Source organism: Orbicella franksi, chromosome 11 (genome assembly GCF_964199315.1).
Source record: "Orbicella franksi chromosome 11, jaOrbFran1.1, whole genome shotgun sequence".
Lineage (NCBI taxonomy): Eukaryota > Metazoa > Cnidaria > Anthozoa > Scleractinia > Merulinidae > Orbicella > Orbicella franksi.
The window spans coordinates 8,688,487-8,706,143 of NC_138155.1; the positions used below are offsets into that span (position 1 = coordinate 8,688,487).

At 39.4% G+C, this 17,657-nt stretch overlaps 1 protein-coding gene and 1 pseudogene across 2 annotated transcripts; both read right to left on the reverse strand.

Annotated features, from left to right (window-relative positions):
- Positions 1-1,734: 1,734 nt before the first annotated feature.
- On the reverse strand, positions 1,735-3,430 carry LOC145502055 (uncharacterized; annotated as a pseudogene). Its single transcript, XR_014051289.1, has 4 exons — positions 3,380-3,430; positions 2,889-2,919; positions 1,867-2,608; positions 1,735-1,827 (listed from the first exon to the last, which is right to left on the reverse strand). The product of XR_014051289.1 is annotated as an uncharacterized LOC145502055 (transcript).
- A 7,428-nt stretch (positions 3,431-10,858) lies between these two features.
- LOC145502056 (melanocyte-stimulating hormone receptor-like) lies at positions 10,859-16,270 on the reverse strand. Its single transcript, XM_081481352.1, has 2 exons — positions 15,949-16,270; positions 10,859-11,700 (listed from the first exon to the last, which is right to left on the reverse strand). Exons 1-2 carry the CDS (start codon positions 16,268-16,270, stop codon positions 10,859-10,861), a joined length of 1,164 nt encoding a protein of 387 aa, XP_081337478.1.
- Positions 16,271-17,657: the final 1,387 nt, after the last annotated feature.

Sequence of the window (17,657 nt, forward strand, 5' to 3'; positions counted from 1 at the left end):
TAAAACTAAATTAAGCTGAATTACCATTAATATATTGATTCCGTTTGCATACAGTCTGGAATTACTTAACGGACAATTCAGTCTGGAAATGATTTTACGACGGGTTCTAGTCAAGAAAATTAGGAGTTATTTGCCTTCTCCTAGCAATTTTTGAAAAGGAACAATAAATAAAGCTCCACAAGAGATGATGATGGTGTGTAGGCATTTTGAGAGTTGCGATTATATATTAGTGTGGAGCCTATTTCGTAAGTCATATTGTTAGCGGCAGTCCAGAAAGAAATAGTGAGCTAAGCATTATATGCTTCAAAAATATAAGCCCATGCACATATGGGAAACATTTTTAAAACTTTAATTTAAGCAGCGCCTGTAAATTCTTCCCATTTTCTTTAATTGGGTTCTCTGAGTTTAACTAGAGTAATACATTGCTTCACGTTTATTTAGAAAATCATTTTGTTCGGAAATATCTTGAGCAAATAATAGACTAGTCATTTGGTTGCCTGTGGCAACTTGACTTCTACCTTGGTCGTTTCGTTACCTTACGGCGGTTTGTTTGAAGACCTAGAAATTCAGACCAGGCTTCCTTATGAACGGCGCGGGGAGGGGGCAGGGATGCGGGGGGAGGGGGAGGATTGTTCCTCCATATCTAAGCGTAAAGAATATTCAAGCAATGGTGATGAAACTTAGATTCTATATCGCATATTAAAAAACCTTTGGGAACATGACGTCGTCATGACGTTGAAATAATTTGGTCTTCTTACCCAAACAGTCGCCAACCTAAAACAACCATACTGAAGCTTTTTTATTCTTCCAAAACATCCTGGTGAGGAAGATACCACCAAAAATTATTCAAACAATTATTAAAAGTCACTTAAACGAATAATAACCTTGGTCGGTGATATTCTTTGCAAACTTTATTCTTCCAGGGATATCCAATTCGGCCTACCACAATTGTGAATGAAATTAGATCTTGTTCTTGTACTAATTGAAAGTATATACTTTTCCCGCGATTCTCGTGCACGTTTCCATTTTCAAAACTAATTAGGTATTCTCCCCATTATATATTTCATAGGAGCAATACTTTTTGTGCTTTGTTCCGCTCTTGAACCTTTAACTTCTCAACTGCAGAAAGTCTTTCAATAGTCCTTATTGGACTACAGTAGAATGCACACATTTAAATAAAAGCCTAGTCAAATTGTTTGCCTGACGTCCCTGGGTGTTTCCGCAAGGATCATGCACCAGGGCATTGGTTATCTGCGAAACCTTTAAAATAGTAATAAGCGCTATCAATCCTTTCTTGGGAGAACGTGAACCTGGAGAGTGCCGTCGACATCGCACCTCAAGTTTCAGTGATCTCAGATTTAAGGATCTGGCAGCTGATACTCCTATGGTGCCAATCAACCAAACTTGTAGTTCCTAGATGGCATAACTCACATTGCTCCGATTAAAAACTGTAATCGGACAATCAATTGCTTTATTGCTGGCACAGCTTTTTTGCCTGACCCAAAATTATTCATATTCTATGATAGGTATCCAAGTAAAGTGTATATATACTTCTGCTCTTCAAAGCCTGAGCGAGACCATTATAAACTGACTACTTCAATTACTACTTCAACATAGTTTGGAAAAAGAAAAAAAAAAAAAAAAAAAAAAAAAAAAAAACTGGAAAGACGTTTTGCGAGATTTAAACTCATTATGTAACATAAGAAACTTTTCTCATGATAGAGAGTTAAAAAAACGGTTCAAGCGATCTATTGTTCTCACAAAGTATGAGTCTTTGGCCAATCTTGTCATTATTTCTACCACAGATTTTGCGTTCACTATCTACTTCTTTTATCTCAGATATTAACGATTAAAAATCTTCATAACGTTGAGTTGCCACCCGTGTGGATTGCAAGTGACTTTCTTTCTAGGAGGTAGTTTGTGAGTGGTTTGTGCCATGATCGCTGTTAGGATCAGTTTCGAATAAAAATGTTCCCGTGTGGATTGACAACGTTTTTCACATGGTTTCCCTGGTTTCTTCCACAAGGATCATGTACAGGCCAGTTATTCCCTGTGTAACCGTCATAATAATAGTATAGTGACTCTTCCGTATTAAAACAGGGTCCAAAGCGACTTGTACCAAAGATGGAAGGAGCGGGCCTATACTTGCACGTATCAGTAACCTGTTTAACAATTTGACAGTTCACGCTTCCGCTCTTAGAGTACACCAAACTTCCGGTTCCTGGACCGCACTTCAGCCAGTTGTTTATGTTGCTCTTGACGAGGACCTCTCTGCCAAGTTGTTTCCACAGCGAGAAGTTTATGGCGTTGTAGTCTGTTTCGTTCAATGGAGGAGTTGCAGAGATTGGCACGTCCACTTCAGGTTTTACTGGCCAATTTGGTCTTGGTGTGATTGCGTTTGACTTATCTTTAAAGTGATTGTAATTTGTGAAAGTATAACTCCACACTAGAGTCCAGCCTCCTCCGTCAGTCTCCATATCGCAGTAAGCCTTGAATGCGTTGTCTCGAGAATCACTGCTTGGATTAATCCAATAAACCCCCGACGATGGAGGAGGAGGTTGACTTAGTAGAGTCTGGCATTAGGGAACGGCTGCCGGCTGGTTTTTACCTATCCAGGATGCATTGACATATGTTATTTTCTCAGGTTACTAAGATATAATTGAAAAAAAAAAAAGCAAACAAAAATGATTGGAAAAAAAAAAACATAACAAAACAAAACAAAAACAAAAAAAAAACAAAGAAAAAACAAACAAACAAACAAACAAACAAACAAAAATGTTCGAGCGACGTACGCTCGTTATGTGAGTCTAAACTACACAGTGATACCTGGACAAGGAAAAAAAAATTCACGGAGAACTTTCTTTATGTAGAAAATGCACTTTGTTTACCTTGTGATATAGGAGTTTCCGCTGAGATAACCTGAAAAAGAATTGAAACGAAATGTTAATTAATCAATGAAGAAACTCTACTTATAAATAAAGCCTAACCCTGAAACTTCCCCACGTTATTTTTGCGTTCTTGTTTTTCTTAACTTTACAAAACGCTAAAACCCTCCCAAAAGGGCTCAAAAACTGTCAAAATCGATTAGAAAAGCTATTTTTCTAAATAAATAAAACTTACTGCAAGAAAATTACCATTTTTTTTTTCGAATTGAGCACACGAAAATTTAGGCTTTGAACTTACCTGTTTAAAAGCAGTAGAAACAAGTGAAGAGAAGAAACTTTTGTTTCAAAGTTTTTGGGAATTATAAATGATCCTCTATAGAAAGTTTTATCATTCAAACTAGCTCCTTTTTTGCAGTCCTAGCAAAAAACCTTGCGAGAGGGGAGAAGGAAGTAGGTTAAGCTGTCCTTGTACATGCACATGACAAATGACAAACCTTTTCGACGTAGAAAGACCCTTGTCGTTGCAAAAACCTGTCTGGATACATCTTTTTTTGTTTCCCTGTGGAGCGAACACGTTCCTCCTTCTGTGATATAACTTGCACTTTTACAAAGGGCCTGTCTCGCGCACGTGTGAGAACAGGACAACAATGAATTGACCTCACCATTCCAAATGGCAGCTTCACTTAAGAATAACGACTTTTCTTCGATTTGAAAGAAAACGCCCAACTCTTCAGCTTTGGAAATTGCTATCATGGACAATATTGTAAGAACTACGCTGAACATCTGCAAAGAAAAAGAAAGAAAATGGAGAATCAAATAATGGAGTAGTTAACCACCCCAAAAAGGTAAGTGAACAAGAGCGAAAAAAAAATCAGGTGATTAACATCAATTCAAAAGGAATATGTAAAAACAAATTGTCCAGAAGAACTACTTGCCATTTAGGTTTAGAGATGTATTCGTAGAGCGATGCTGTCAAAGCACATTCGTATGTGAAATCATAAAGCAGCTTAAGTTTACTCATCTTTTACAAGTAAGACGAGCGCAATTAACTTCGAGACAAATGTTTGTCAATGAATTTAAGTGCATTTCGTGGTCTCCTGAAAAGACAACCGACAAACGATTCCTTTTAACGAGATAATCATCCCCACCATGGCACCGTTACTTAAGCGCTTTAATGATTGTTTTGCTTCAGTCTTTGGCGTTGTTTTGAATGACAGAATTAATTTTTTACGATGTAAACCATTTCGACTTTGCAATAGGAAACTTTAAAGGTTTAAGAACACCCATTCCTTCTCCAGCTTCAAATCTCCATGGCGTAGAATTAAGCGTTCCATTATCCGATCCCACGTGATTTTAGCAAAGGATACAGAAATGGAATCTCGCGGTGCATTGTAATATAAATAAATAAATGAGGAAGTAGTTTGGTATTCTAAGAACCAAAAAAAAAGATCATTTTTAAATTGAAACTAGCTATGTACTGCCATTGCGGCTTAGAATCTATTAGTGCACTTGCAAAGTTGGAGTCTCTGACATCTTAAGTCAACATGTTGTCGTCCACCACTTTTAAAATCCATATTCGCAAAACAAATAAGAGGACTAATAATTTCAATTAACCCCATTTCGTTTATTTCTTATCAATTAGGGCCTCCTGGAACTAGGGCGCACAAGCTTTTAGGCGAGTACAATTTTAAAGAGCTTTCACACGTCACAAGTAGATTACCTTTGATTGTTCAAACTTCCGATTACTTCTTTATTATATGACCAAGAAAATCACGAACGCGCCTGTTATTGAATGTTAGCTGCGTGGCAAATTCAAAGTTAAGGATATTAGCCAATCACAATGAAATAATGTTCTCAGTGATATCAGGGAAAATAATTAATTTAGTCATATTGAAATCAGGCCTCTTTTGATCTTCTAAGACCGTTGGGAGAGGGGGATGGGGGGTTTTGAGGCCATCCTACTCTAACTCCTAGATTATTGAAACCATGACGATGAAACTGGAAGGATTTAAACCACGTGCCAAAGTATGTTCTTCGAAGTCCTCAAAATTGAATGAAAAAAGAACATTGCAGTTAAAAGTTAAAATCGATAAGGAAGGCTACAATTATTTCAAAAAACAAATGTTCATTAGCGAAAGAAAGTCACGTGTCACGCCAAATAAGTTTCAGTGCTCAGGGTTAACAAACATGGAGTTCACCGCCTCGGCGTCTTTTTTTATGCTCGAAGAACTTACTCTATTTCTTCTTCGTCACGCAGACAACATGGCTTACGTATAGCCATCTTGACTTGCAAGACGAGGTAAACGTTTTATTATGATGTCCGCGACCTTAACTTCAATAATCACTTATATGACATCGGTACCTTAGTGAGATAATTCTTGAACTAATACACCAACTGGGCATTGTTGTAAACAGACTCTAAATGTGGCCTAAGGTACGATAAAGCAATCCTTTTGTTTTTACACGATAACAATACGACAGCAACGCTGATGTGGTCGTGTCAAAAAAGTAAACAAAACAAACACTCAGAAGACCACGAAAAAGGTATTTACAAAAGGAAAAGAACTATTCTGGACTACATCTTTTTTTTTTTTTTTTTTTTTTTTCTTTTTTGAGCCGTTTTTCTGCACCAGTTGTTTTACTCTCAGTCCTCTTTTCAATTTCCCCATTAAAGGAAAAAAAGGCAATGCCTTTCCCAGTACTAGTATGAATGACGCCTGCCCAAATTCTCTCTATAGTCCAGGTGAATTTGTCTTCTCGATTTCTTTTGTTTTCTTTTCTATTTTATACACGACCAAAGAACTCAATGCTTTAAAGATTTACTGTGTATTAATAAAGGCCATCATTTCAAGGATAATATTACAATAAATTAAGGGTAAAAGTGTTCTTGGTTTGTATTAATACTTGAATTTACTTCAAAGTCACTGCAAGAACATTCATAACCTGCGCAGCAAACGTTTCCGTGGGGTTTGGAAGCAAAGAAAGACCGAGGAACGGGATTTTCGGTGTCTTGTCCGCGCGGAAAATGGAGCGAGAGCCAAAAAAAAAAAAGAAAAGAAAAGAAAAGAAAAGAAAAGAAAAGAAAGAAAGAAAGAAGGAAAGATGGGGGCGGGGGAGGGGAAGGAAGGAAACGCTTGCAGACAAACCCCTGGATTTTGAAAACCTCCGTTCGCCAGCGAACGGGGCTCGTGATTGGCTGGGCTGGTCCAATATTATTGACATGTGTCGATCTAAGGTATTTTAATACCTTTCAGTGCCAGACAAAAGGAGAAGACGCGCTCGAAGCTTGTTTACAAAACCGTCTTTGACTTTTCTCGCTAAACGAAGATTTAGTCATCACCTTCGACAGTACGGTAGAAATCCTGTAGTGCAATGCCGATGCTTTGGTTTTTCGAAGCCCGCACATTATTGCAGAGGCAAGCGCGACACAATTTGCGGCTGTTCCTTTAATTTTGACCACTTTCTTGAATGCCACATGCGCCAAGGACAAGATAATAAATCACGGGACAGAAAATTCGCACTACTGAGTGGGAAAACCTAGTGATTTCGTCTGGCTTGTTACATAGCAGCATGTTATCGTAGGTACTCTGACATTTCAACAGAAGCCTTTTTATTGACAGCATTTAGAACCTCTGGGTACAATTCTGAATGATTTGTTATGCGGCATGCCAGTTTTTGTCGCATATTTGCCTTACCAAAAATTTAGTCGTCTCGTCGCGGAGAATTCTTACGAGGACATTTTATGAACAACTTTGAATTGGAGGCCGCCTAGGGGAAGATTATCTTTATTCAGATACTGGTCAAGATTATCGTTTCTTTTTTTCATCTTAGATGTTTGAAGCCTCTCCTGCCCAAATTGGAAAGTTTGCCGAGAAGACTTTCCGTTGTTTGTTTTTGCTACAGGCGATAACACTCGAACCGATTTGCGGATCTGGCGTTTCCAGCAAACGCTTCTTTACTGGAGTTGCCTTTGTGGCAGTTGACTTGCTAATTTTACCTTGTATCGATTCCTGGACGAATGAATGCAGTGATCCAAGATTTCGAATCTTGCGAGCACAAGGATTACAGACACGACTTGTACAGTTCTGACATTTTAACTTTCTGGCAGATTTGTGCTAAAACTTCACCCTTGCAGTCCTTCCTTTTAGACGGATTGAGTAGAAATATAGCTTGATTATAAATTACTAAATTTAATTCATCGAGATTTCTCTGTTCCCACCGTGCGCTCGTTGTTTCAGGCAGTATTTTGACAAGTTAGTTTGGTTCAAAGTTCACTTCCGCTACGGAAGGCCGAAGATTTTATTGGTAAATTTATGACAGCCGATCGCAGCAAGACATCTCAGTGTGTTCGTAGGCGGTTTTCAAAATTCAGGGGTTTGTCTGCAAGCGTTTCCTTCCTTCCTTCCTTTCCCTCCCCCTCCCCCTTCTTTTACTCGCTCCATTTTTCGCGCTGTAATTCTTTGCTCCCAAACCCCACAGAAACGCTTGCTACGCAGAGAGAGGGCCTTTTGCAACTGATTGGCAAATTCCTCGGCTTGATGATTCAGCAAAATACTGCAATAATCACTTCAGGAGTTAACTAGTCAACACGCATTTCTTGCGTAATATTTGCTGGTTCCTGACGTTTTTCCCTCCAAAACCCCGCTCATATTGATAGTCACTACACCACTTTTTAACCATCTTGTCATTGTATTGATTATTTCACAGACAGCGCATCCAACTTGGAAGACGCTAATTTCGTCTCGACTTCCTTTCAGCAGCTTCTAATAAAGTTAATATTTTAACATTCTCATTTCGACTTATGTGCGAACTAATCATCATTCATAGCTATCTTCATTTTTTATAATGTCGGTTTCTCGTAATAATAATAATAACAATAAATATAATAATAATAATAGTAATAATAGTAATAATAATAGCAATAATAGTAATAATAATCAACCTTTAACTGGCGTTTAATTCAGAGGAGGAGGGAAGCGTAAGGGAAGTATTACCGAGTCTGCGGTGTAGAACTGTTAGAATGCTGCGAGAACTCGATCTAAACGCGTCTTCGATTTAACAGGCTTCCCCTTCCTTCCCACGTGTTACCGTAGAGTGTACTGGCTCGCTTAGCCTGTTAATTTTCAATTAATGGAAGTGATTGTCTGCCTGCCGGACAGACGAGTCTGGACGTGTGTCTTCACAACGTACGTTTTAAAAATTATGGGGTCTGAGTTTTCGATATAATCAACGGTCTGAGTTTTTCAAGATAAGCTGCGAGATAAGCTAAGCTAAGCTAAGCTAAGCTAAGCTAAGCTAAGCTAAGCTAAGCTAAGCTAAGCTAAGCTAAGCTAAGCTAAGCTAAGCTGAGATGAGCTAAGCTAAGCTATGTTAAGCTAAGCTAAGCTAAGCTAAGCTATGCTATGCTAAGCTAAGCTAAGCTAAGCTGAGCTGAGCTGAGCTGAACTAAGCTAAGCTAAGATAAGATAAGATAAGATAAGATAAGATAAGATAAGATAAGATAAGATAAGATAAGATAAGATAAGATAAGATAAGATAAGATAAGAACTTTATTAACGTGTCGAAGTCACTAGCATACAATGTATACTACTTGGGGACACCTAACTACGATTACTTATCTAATAATTAATAAAATATGAAATACATGTACGTTTGTAAGTATTTTAAAATATATATAAAACAAACAATGACCATGCAGTAAGATCAAGTGTTAGCTCAAAACAGTCTCTACAAGTACTTTTCAGCAGGCTTGTGAACTCAACCAATTTGATGCTCTTTTTGAAAGTGTGCAATGATTCAGAAGATCGAATGGACTTGTCGAGTTTGAACCAAATGACATGGCCTAAATAAGTCAGGCTATGTTTGCCATGAGCAACAGTCCGAAATCTGGGTAAGGTGAAATCAGAATTTCTGAGGTGATACTGAGAATTGGTAACAACAAATAACTCCGCAATGTAAGGTGCCAGACCGTTTTTGACTTTGTACATTATGATTGCAATGGCTTGCAATCGTCGCGTATCAAGTGTTGGTAGTTTCGCTCTTTGCAAGAGTTCCTCATACGTCGATTTAATGTCACAGTAAACAGCTCGTGGTGCTCATTCCTGAATTCGTTCTAGTTTTCTGGCGTTAGAAGAACGATAAAAATACCAGACAGCCTGAGAGTATGTGAGATGAGGTAGTATAGCAAATTTGACAATGTGTCATAGCTGATATCGGAATGAGGCTACGTAATCTCAGAAGAACACTAGTTTGACAGGAGGCTTTTTCTACAAACATTGCTTACAAGACTCGAGAATGATAGTTGATTGTCTAGGGTAACCCCTAAGAGCGTTATGTCTGGTTTCTGATCAATTACAGTGTCATTAATGGCAATGTGTGAATCCTTATGACAGTTCCTCAGGCCCAGACTCATCACCTGATACTTTGAAAAATTTCCTTGCAAGAAGTTGTTGTTGTACCACTCAGAGATGTTTTTCCTTCCTCAGTTAAAATTTCTTTCCGCTTCGTTAGTTGTCTTTGTCACTGAAAACAGCTGGTGGCCATCCGCTTACATAGTTTTCATCAGTGGAGAGGTATAGATTCCTGGGGACATCCTCTCGTGGTAGCGTACCAATCCCTTGTTGTTTCTTGACTGATCCTAACCCTGTTTTTCCTATTTGTGAAATATTATCGCACCATGGCTATTGAGTTGTTAGAGAAACCGTATGCTCTCAGTTTGTTGATGAGTAGGGAGGTTTCACACCTCTGATTCTTTCGATATGCGGTCAAGTTGTTCCTTAACATAGGGTCAATAAATGATGTGAGCAGTTTCCTCAGTAACTGCTCAAAGACCTTTCCTATCACTGTTAGTACTGTAACAAGCCTATAGTTCTTGATGTCTTTTTTATTGCCTTTCTTAAACACTGGTACCCAATCACCTTTCTTCCATTGCAGTGGCCAATCGCAAGATTGAATGCAGCAGTTGTATAAGTCAGCCAAGGGATGAGAAAGCTTCCTGCTCGCTATCTTTGAGATCTTAGGTGGTATTAAGTCGTGACCTGTGCTCTTTGGTAGAATCCAAGTTAGACAACGCAACCGCAATCTCCTTCGGCTTAAGGGCTTGGAATTTAAATTGTGAGGAGTCGCCGGCAGGTCGACAACTGCAGCTTTGGTTTATCGTATGCACACTCTCATGATGATACAGTTGGTCGTCAGACATACCTAATAAGCGAGTGTCACCAATGTCATTAGCCACTGAAGAGAAATATTTGGCAAAGTGCTCCTGTCAAGATTCTGAGTTATCGAGACACCCGACGGTCTGAGTTTTTCAAGGTCTGAGGTCGAGACACCCGGCAAGCAACTCCCGTAATGCCAAGGAAACGCACTCAGCAACACGCGAATAAAATAACAAAGAGCAAAAAAGGTAGGGCAGGGTAACTAATTTTGGATTAACAGCAAGACAGAGCGATTTTAAAACAAACAATAACTTACCTTGAACAGGTACATCTAATTATCCATTAAAAGTTCTTCAATTTTTTGTACAAAACAGGTAAAACTAGCTGTGTATTCTGATTTGCCTGTCAAAGGGGACAGGATATCAGCTACGTGAGCTGACAACTCGTAAGCGAAGTTGTTAACACAAGATACAACAGGTCTTAATGGTATGTTTGGCTTGTGAATCTTAACTGATATCCTGTCCCCTTTGATAAACTTACTGCATGGGTCACCCCGGCCCCAACGGCCATTTTATCAAATTTGACCTATACGGAGAATCTAGAAAAGATGCATGCGATTTATTATTTTGCCGAACATTTAAAACGACACACTGAATGAACGAATGCTTCAAATTATTTCATTTTAAGCAAAAGCTAACGTTGCCTGTGTTTCAATGAGCTTAAAAATAGAAACAGAACGGAGGGCTCTGCCCGGTACTCGTTTGAGTCAAATTTGAAGAAGACGCTCTTCACCGAGTGCGATTCACTGTACCCCAAGTTCTAGGCTGATTTACAAAAATTCAGTTGTTTGATCGTGTCCTTGGCTGCTTGTCGTACACTTCTGATCCTCCAGCAGTAAAGAATCGGGTTTAGAGACGAATTAAGGTAGGTAAGAGTTGAAGGAATATCGACAGCGACTTGAAACTTGCCTCTAGATATTCGGGTATAAGTTGTGAGAATAAACATTACGAGAAACGGAATGTAGCAGATAGCTAAAGTCAGCTGCACCCATACTGCGCTAGAAACTGTCCTCTTGTATCGTGCCATATTCAGAAGCACTTGCCTTCCGTCAGGTTGTCCAGGGGGTACTGCGTGTACTCGAAGCTGACGTTGTCGAAGCTTGATATAAATCTTTACATAGGAGAAGACGGAGGTTGTAAGGGAAAGTATTATAAGGGCACAGAATACGGTAAACGCAATTTCAATTTTCCAAAGGTATATCGATGCATATGTTATACCAATGATCCAAAAGCAAGTGATAGCTGCACGAACTCGTGGTAATGTTACAACGTGTCTGTATCTGAGTCCGGAAAACAAAGCTTGAAGTCTATCCACGCTTATTGCGGTGGATGTCAAGACTGATACGCCACATAAAAGAAGACTTGAAGTGATATTTAGTTTATTTATATAAAGTAAAGCTTTACTGCTCATCCCAGTTGCAGCATAAGAGAAAAACGAAACGGTGAAAAGTGGTTGTGAAATAATTCCAACACAGAGATCGGTGATTGCCAGACATCGAAACAAAAGCTTTGTCGGTGGATGAAGAGAAGTCTCTTTATGAAGAGCAACAAGAATCAGAGCATTGTCCAGTGATGCAGTGATAGACAGAAAAATATTCAAGGCTGCAAGAAATTCAGATACTCTCATTAGCATGTTAGTATGCTTGTTTGGTTCAGGTCCCTTTTGATATTTCCGTCTACAGCCAAGTTCGCCGTGGCTCGTACGTCGAAACTATCTTTCTTTCTTTTTTTTTGTTCAATTTTGAGACCGAGTGTTTTGCACAGTGAAGGGAATATGAGATGTAAGCTGACAGCTTGTTTCTGCAGAAATACAAACTGACACACATCTACGGTATTCTATTATCCAGCTGCAGCGAATACCGTCCAAATGACAGTACAACTATACAGCGATGTTGTACAGTTATTTGTACAGCAGAAACCTGTTTGCCGTACAGGTTGGCGCGCCCACGCAGAACTGTCACACTCTCCCTCTTTCATTGATAAATTTATCGACTTTATGTCACCTTACTTTATGTTTATTCACTTTATGTTATGTTAAATTTATTGACCTTTGTGTTACCCATACCATGATTTTAATCAGCAGTTAAGTAATAAATCTCTTATTAGGTATTTTGGTGTGTAGTATCGCTCTATATTTTTTCTCGTTGTTTCTATTTGGCTCACCCCACGGGCTCGTCAAAATCCGGCGCAACTCGTAAAAATATGTAGCCACACTACACACCAAAACATCTAATAAGATATATGTATTTTTCACAGTTCTGTCTAATTTAAACAATACTGACATTCACCTGGCATAATTACCAAAACTTCACCTGTATAGCAATCGGACGTCAACATGATTACTTATTCACATCACATCCTAACCTTTCATATTATTTAACTTTTTAAAGTTTTTCCGTGCGATTAGCGGGCGTTCATCGATTCTTGCTGATTACCTATGTAATGGGATATCATAGACCATAAACTGAGTCATCAAAAACTAACCAACTCTCAAACTTGTGTTAAGACATGGCTCCGGGCCTAAGGTATGGGTCGCACTTGGGAAATCTTTGCCAGAATCTGTTTACTTTGCGGTGGAAATCTGTTATCGCCGGCCTTTGCCTAGTGCGACCGCTGGTTTTCTGCTTTGGCAACAACTTTGCGAATCGGCAAAACATCAAAGACGCCGTATTGTTTGTGCGGGGCAGGCAGATTTTCGAAAAGTCGGGCCAAACAATGGGAATCACAGCGGTAATTGTCAACACTTGTCAACGTAACATGAAAAACGATATGCGCGGGAAGTTCAGTTCTAGTTCGCGGTCTTTCATCACGAGCGGACGTGGCTATTATTATAATCCCACACAATTTCAAGGTTTTCAAGGTTTTTACGGCTATAGCATGGAATATCCGCAGTATGCTCCCGTCTACCATGATATGACTGGAAGGGGAACGCAACGGAGCACTTCACATGCGAGTATTGCGCAGGAAAACACTCTACCGGCCAGGTCCATGCAAGCAAGCGCTTCACAAGTGTCGTCGTCTTCATCTTCCTAATCGTCTCCTGATCCTGAACCCGCAGATACTGGAAAACGATCTTATGAAAGATGGTCAGATGACGAAGAAAAAATGCTATCAACCTGTGGGCCGAGAATTTGGATCGCGTCAGAAGCAGTCAAGCCCGCAAAGCTTGGGATGACATTGCCAAGCAAATAAATTTGAAATCTGGTACTGACAATTATCTCCCACTAGTGCGACCCTCCGTTTCTGTCTAAAAGTTTTCCTTTCCGGTTGCGGTTTCAAATTTTTGTGGTTTTTTAGCCGGCAAAGATGAAAACTTTTCCCAAGTGCGACCCGCACCCAATTTGCATAAAATCTAAAAACAACCATAACTTTTCAACTTTTTACTTTCAATGCCGTCAGACTTGACAGCAATATGAAAGATATAAGTGCTAGATAACTAGGTGGGAAAGGGAAATGGAGTGCTTGCATTTTGCAGTGAGTCGGATTTTTGTGATTAATTCTGTATCTGTACCCATAACTTTGATGTTACTTCATGTCTGATAACAGTTTATAGCTTTTCAGTCTAAATGGTAATATATCGGCATTATACGGTTAAAGTGCCACTGAAACGAAATTTTCGTATTCTGTTTTATTATCATAATCTATAGTTTCAAACGTGCTTAAAGTAATGGTGAACTTTATTTCTGTCAAATCCTAACGGAAAGTGGTTTTTTTAGCTGTTGAAATCGACTTTTTGGAGCAAAACTGTGTCCGGGCTCTGGAACCGAGTTTAAGGACGTTGTGACGTCACTGGTTGTATTAACGCAAGAAGCGCTATAGATTCTCTCTTGTTTTCACTTGATTTATTCAAGTCTATTTTTCATATTGTCAATACCTACTAGTTTTCTACCTTTTAATTTGTGTCCAGCCTTGACAGGAAATACACATCATAAACGTTGGAGGGCGCCAGAGAGTGTAGATTCACTAAAATATATGCTACAGATTAGAACAGCTCAGTATACTTTTCGAACATCTTGAGTACTCGATTGGAGATTTCGAAGACGAGTGTGGCAACTTTTATATCACGTCCTGAAGCCTAAACACGATATTTCGTCGTCTGTTTTCAGCCTGGTTCTGAAATTTGGATTCTCATGTTTATTTAAGGTCTATTAACAAGGTTCGAACATATCCTCGGCAACTTTACTGCATTAAAAGCCGTAAGCGCTCAGCCATCCGCACAATCACGAAGTTATTAACGGTCCACAAGCTTTGAGTCGAGTACTTCTTTGCACACAGAGGGCATCTTTTTATGATACTAATAAGTGAGAGTTCTTGTGGTAGACAAAATGTATCTTTGAAAAATTGTGATCCGCAGCAGGGTTTGCTTTATCGCCGCATACGTATCAGTGTAAACAAAGCGGGAATTTCGCTTCTCTTTTACACGTATCTCCCAATTGCAATATTTCACGGCCGATGGATTACTTTGAGTTCTTTAGCACATACTTATGTCTATGATCTTCATTTAATAGTATCTAAGTTCAAAACAATTCGTTAAAACGTCACTAGTTTACACTCCTTTCGAAGGTCACGTATTAAACAGAATTTGAACGGCTAATTTGCATATATGACTTTCGCCGCTGACATTGTCACGCTTTCTCTCGTTTCCTGAAAACATTCATGTACGGTCATGGCAGCTTAGTTTACCTTTATAGTTTAAATTCGCTCCCTCATATAAAAGAAGAGGGTTTCTTAAATTGTTGCTGTCGTGATAACTTGTAGGATGCCGCAGATGCAACTAGACTAAAGGTCACTGTGGCACAATCTCGTCCGCTGTGAAACTCACAAAGCGTCCGGTTTCCTCCAAGCGAAGCGACTCGAAAACTCGAAGCGTTGTTGCTCCTATTCGTGCAGCAGCAGTCCGGATAATATTTTCACAAGCCGCTTTCTCTTGTTTTCATGTCTTTTTTACTTTATGAGTGTAGATATTGTTTAATTGAGTGCTGGCCATTTCACCAAAAGTCCCGATCATTTTGCGATTTAAGAACTCCCACTCGTTTGCTTGCTTACATAAAATATCCTGCAAATATCCAATTAAATAGACTGGAAAGCCCCAGGATCGACTCTCGACCTCTTCATGTCTAAGGCTACTGTTATTATCTGCTTTACAGCTCTGAGATGTCCTTAAGATGTTTTTTGGGGGGGCTTCGAACAGTGATCTGTTCTCCCATAATCACTCTAAATTTTCAGCGCGGCATGAGAGTAATACAACCAGTGACGTCACTAGGCTGTTTTGGCCGCGCCAAAATGGCCGCCAATTTTGGGCTTAACCAGCCAACTTCGAACGGCTGAAAAAGTAGTTTTCGCTTACCGTATGCGAAAAAAAAAAAATTGCAGCGTTTCCAAGTAAGGTTGAAACTTTATTACTAAACAAAAATCTCACATACAAAAATTTCGTTTCAGTGGCACTTTAATGGTTATTATTAAAGATTCGCACAGCTATTGATGATATTGAAGCTGGTTTCGTCATTGGCTCCGGGCAACAACAAGTTGCCTAGGGAGGCCAAGAAACACCCCTTGTTTGCTTTTTCTCTTCTTTCTACATCTCCAGCACCTTTCTAAGAATTCTTGCCGACCCCAACAATGCACATCTCTGGATCAGTCCAACAGGAATGCCCACCTCAATGGCTCTCAGATTGTCCTTCAATCTCAGTGGTATTGATCCCAATGCTCCCACTACCGCTGGAATAACCTTTGTCCTCACACCCCACATTTTTCGAACTTCTCTTGCTAGATCTTGATACTTTTCAACTTTTTCATCTTCCTTCTCTCTCACCCCATTATCCTCTGGAATTGCTACATCTATAATCTGACAGCTCTTGTCTCTCTTGTCAATGATCACCAAATCCGGTCTCCTAGCCCCTATTTCATGGTCTGTTCGCACACTGAAGTCCCATAGAAGTTTGCAATCCTCATTTTCAAGCACACTGTCTGGAACATGGTCATACCATCTCTCCTTCCGTTCAAACCCGCATTTTCCTGACAGGTCCCAATGGATTGCTCTAGCCACGTTATCATGTCTCCTTTTGTATTCTTTTTGTGCCAGTTTCGAGCACGAACTTACAATATGGCTAATGGTCTCGTTACCCTGCTTACAGATCCTAAATTTCGGGTCATTCTGTGACTTGTCAACCATCGTTTTAATATAGTTTGTTCGTATTGCTTGATCTTGTGCAGCAATGATAAGAGCTTCTGTTTCTCTCTTGAGCTTTCCTTCTTTTAACCAGGTCCATGTTTCCTCACTTCTTTGTTCTTCACCCTGTCTTGCAAACTGTCCATATAACAGCTTTTCTTTCCAGTCTTGAATATTTTAAGTTCTTCTCCTCGCTTTAAAGTTGGCAGCTGTTTCTCTATTCTCATCCCCATCCCCCCTGACGGCTTTTAACAGTTCTTCCTCGCTTGTTTGGACATAACATTCTAGCAATACCTTTGCTTGATTGACACAATCCTCTACGGATATCAAACCTCTCCCTCTGTCCTTCCTCGGCACATAAAGTCGTGCCACGCAGTCCCGTGGATGGAACCCTCCATTCATGGTTAGCAATTTTCTTGTTCTGCGATCTAGGTCCCGAAGTTCTTGTTTCCTCCATTCAAGTATTCCTCCTGCATATCTAACGAGTGACACTGCCCAGGTGTTTATGGCTTGTATCAAGTTTCCACCGTTCAACTTCGAGGGGGCAACTTCTTTAACGCGTCGTAAGTATTCTTTCCTGATTTTGTCCTTCATTTGGTCATGAAGCATGTCGCTGGCCTCAAGCACTCCTAGATACTTGTACCCTTCGCTTTCTTCCATTGCTCTTATTGTAGTGTCATCTGGTAGTGTTATGCCTTCTGTCTGTGCCAGTTTGCCACGTTTTATGACCAAGACAGCACACTTCTCAATGCCAAATTTCATACCGATGTCATTGCTGAATATTCTCACTGATTGTATCAGTGAGTCCAGTTGGCACTCACTTCTGGCGTAAAGCTTTAGATCATCCATAAAGAGAAGGTGATTGACCTTTGTCTTGTTGGCATATGTGTATCCCGCTTCGCACTTTCTTCTTCTTATTATTATTATTATTATTATTTAGTTTTTATTTTATTTTATTTTATTTTATTTTTTTTTCGTTACGGTTGGTTAACAGCAATCTGAGAAATTAATAACTTTACTCTAAATTAAACATTTTAAAAGGTCTTAGGACCATTCCGGGACGGGAAAAAAATATTACTATTTACTCCTAACAGGTCATTTTTTTTTTTTTTTGTCCCATTTTTACGGCCAACGGTTAATCCCAATAGGACCCTTTTATAAGGTCGCAAAGTAATAGGATAATTTAGTCAATCACGTGCGGAGGGAAAATGAAAATGACATTTTAAAAGGTCTTAAGACCATTCCGGGACGGGAAAAAAATATTACTATTTACTCCTAACAGCTCATTTTTTTTTTTTTTTTTTTCTGTCCCATTTTCACGGCCAACGGTTAATCCCAATAGGACCCTTTTATAAGGTCGCAATGTAATAGGATAATTCAGTCAATCACG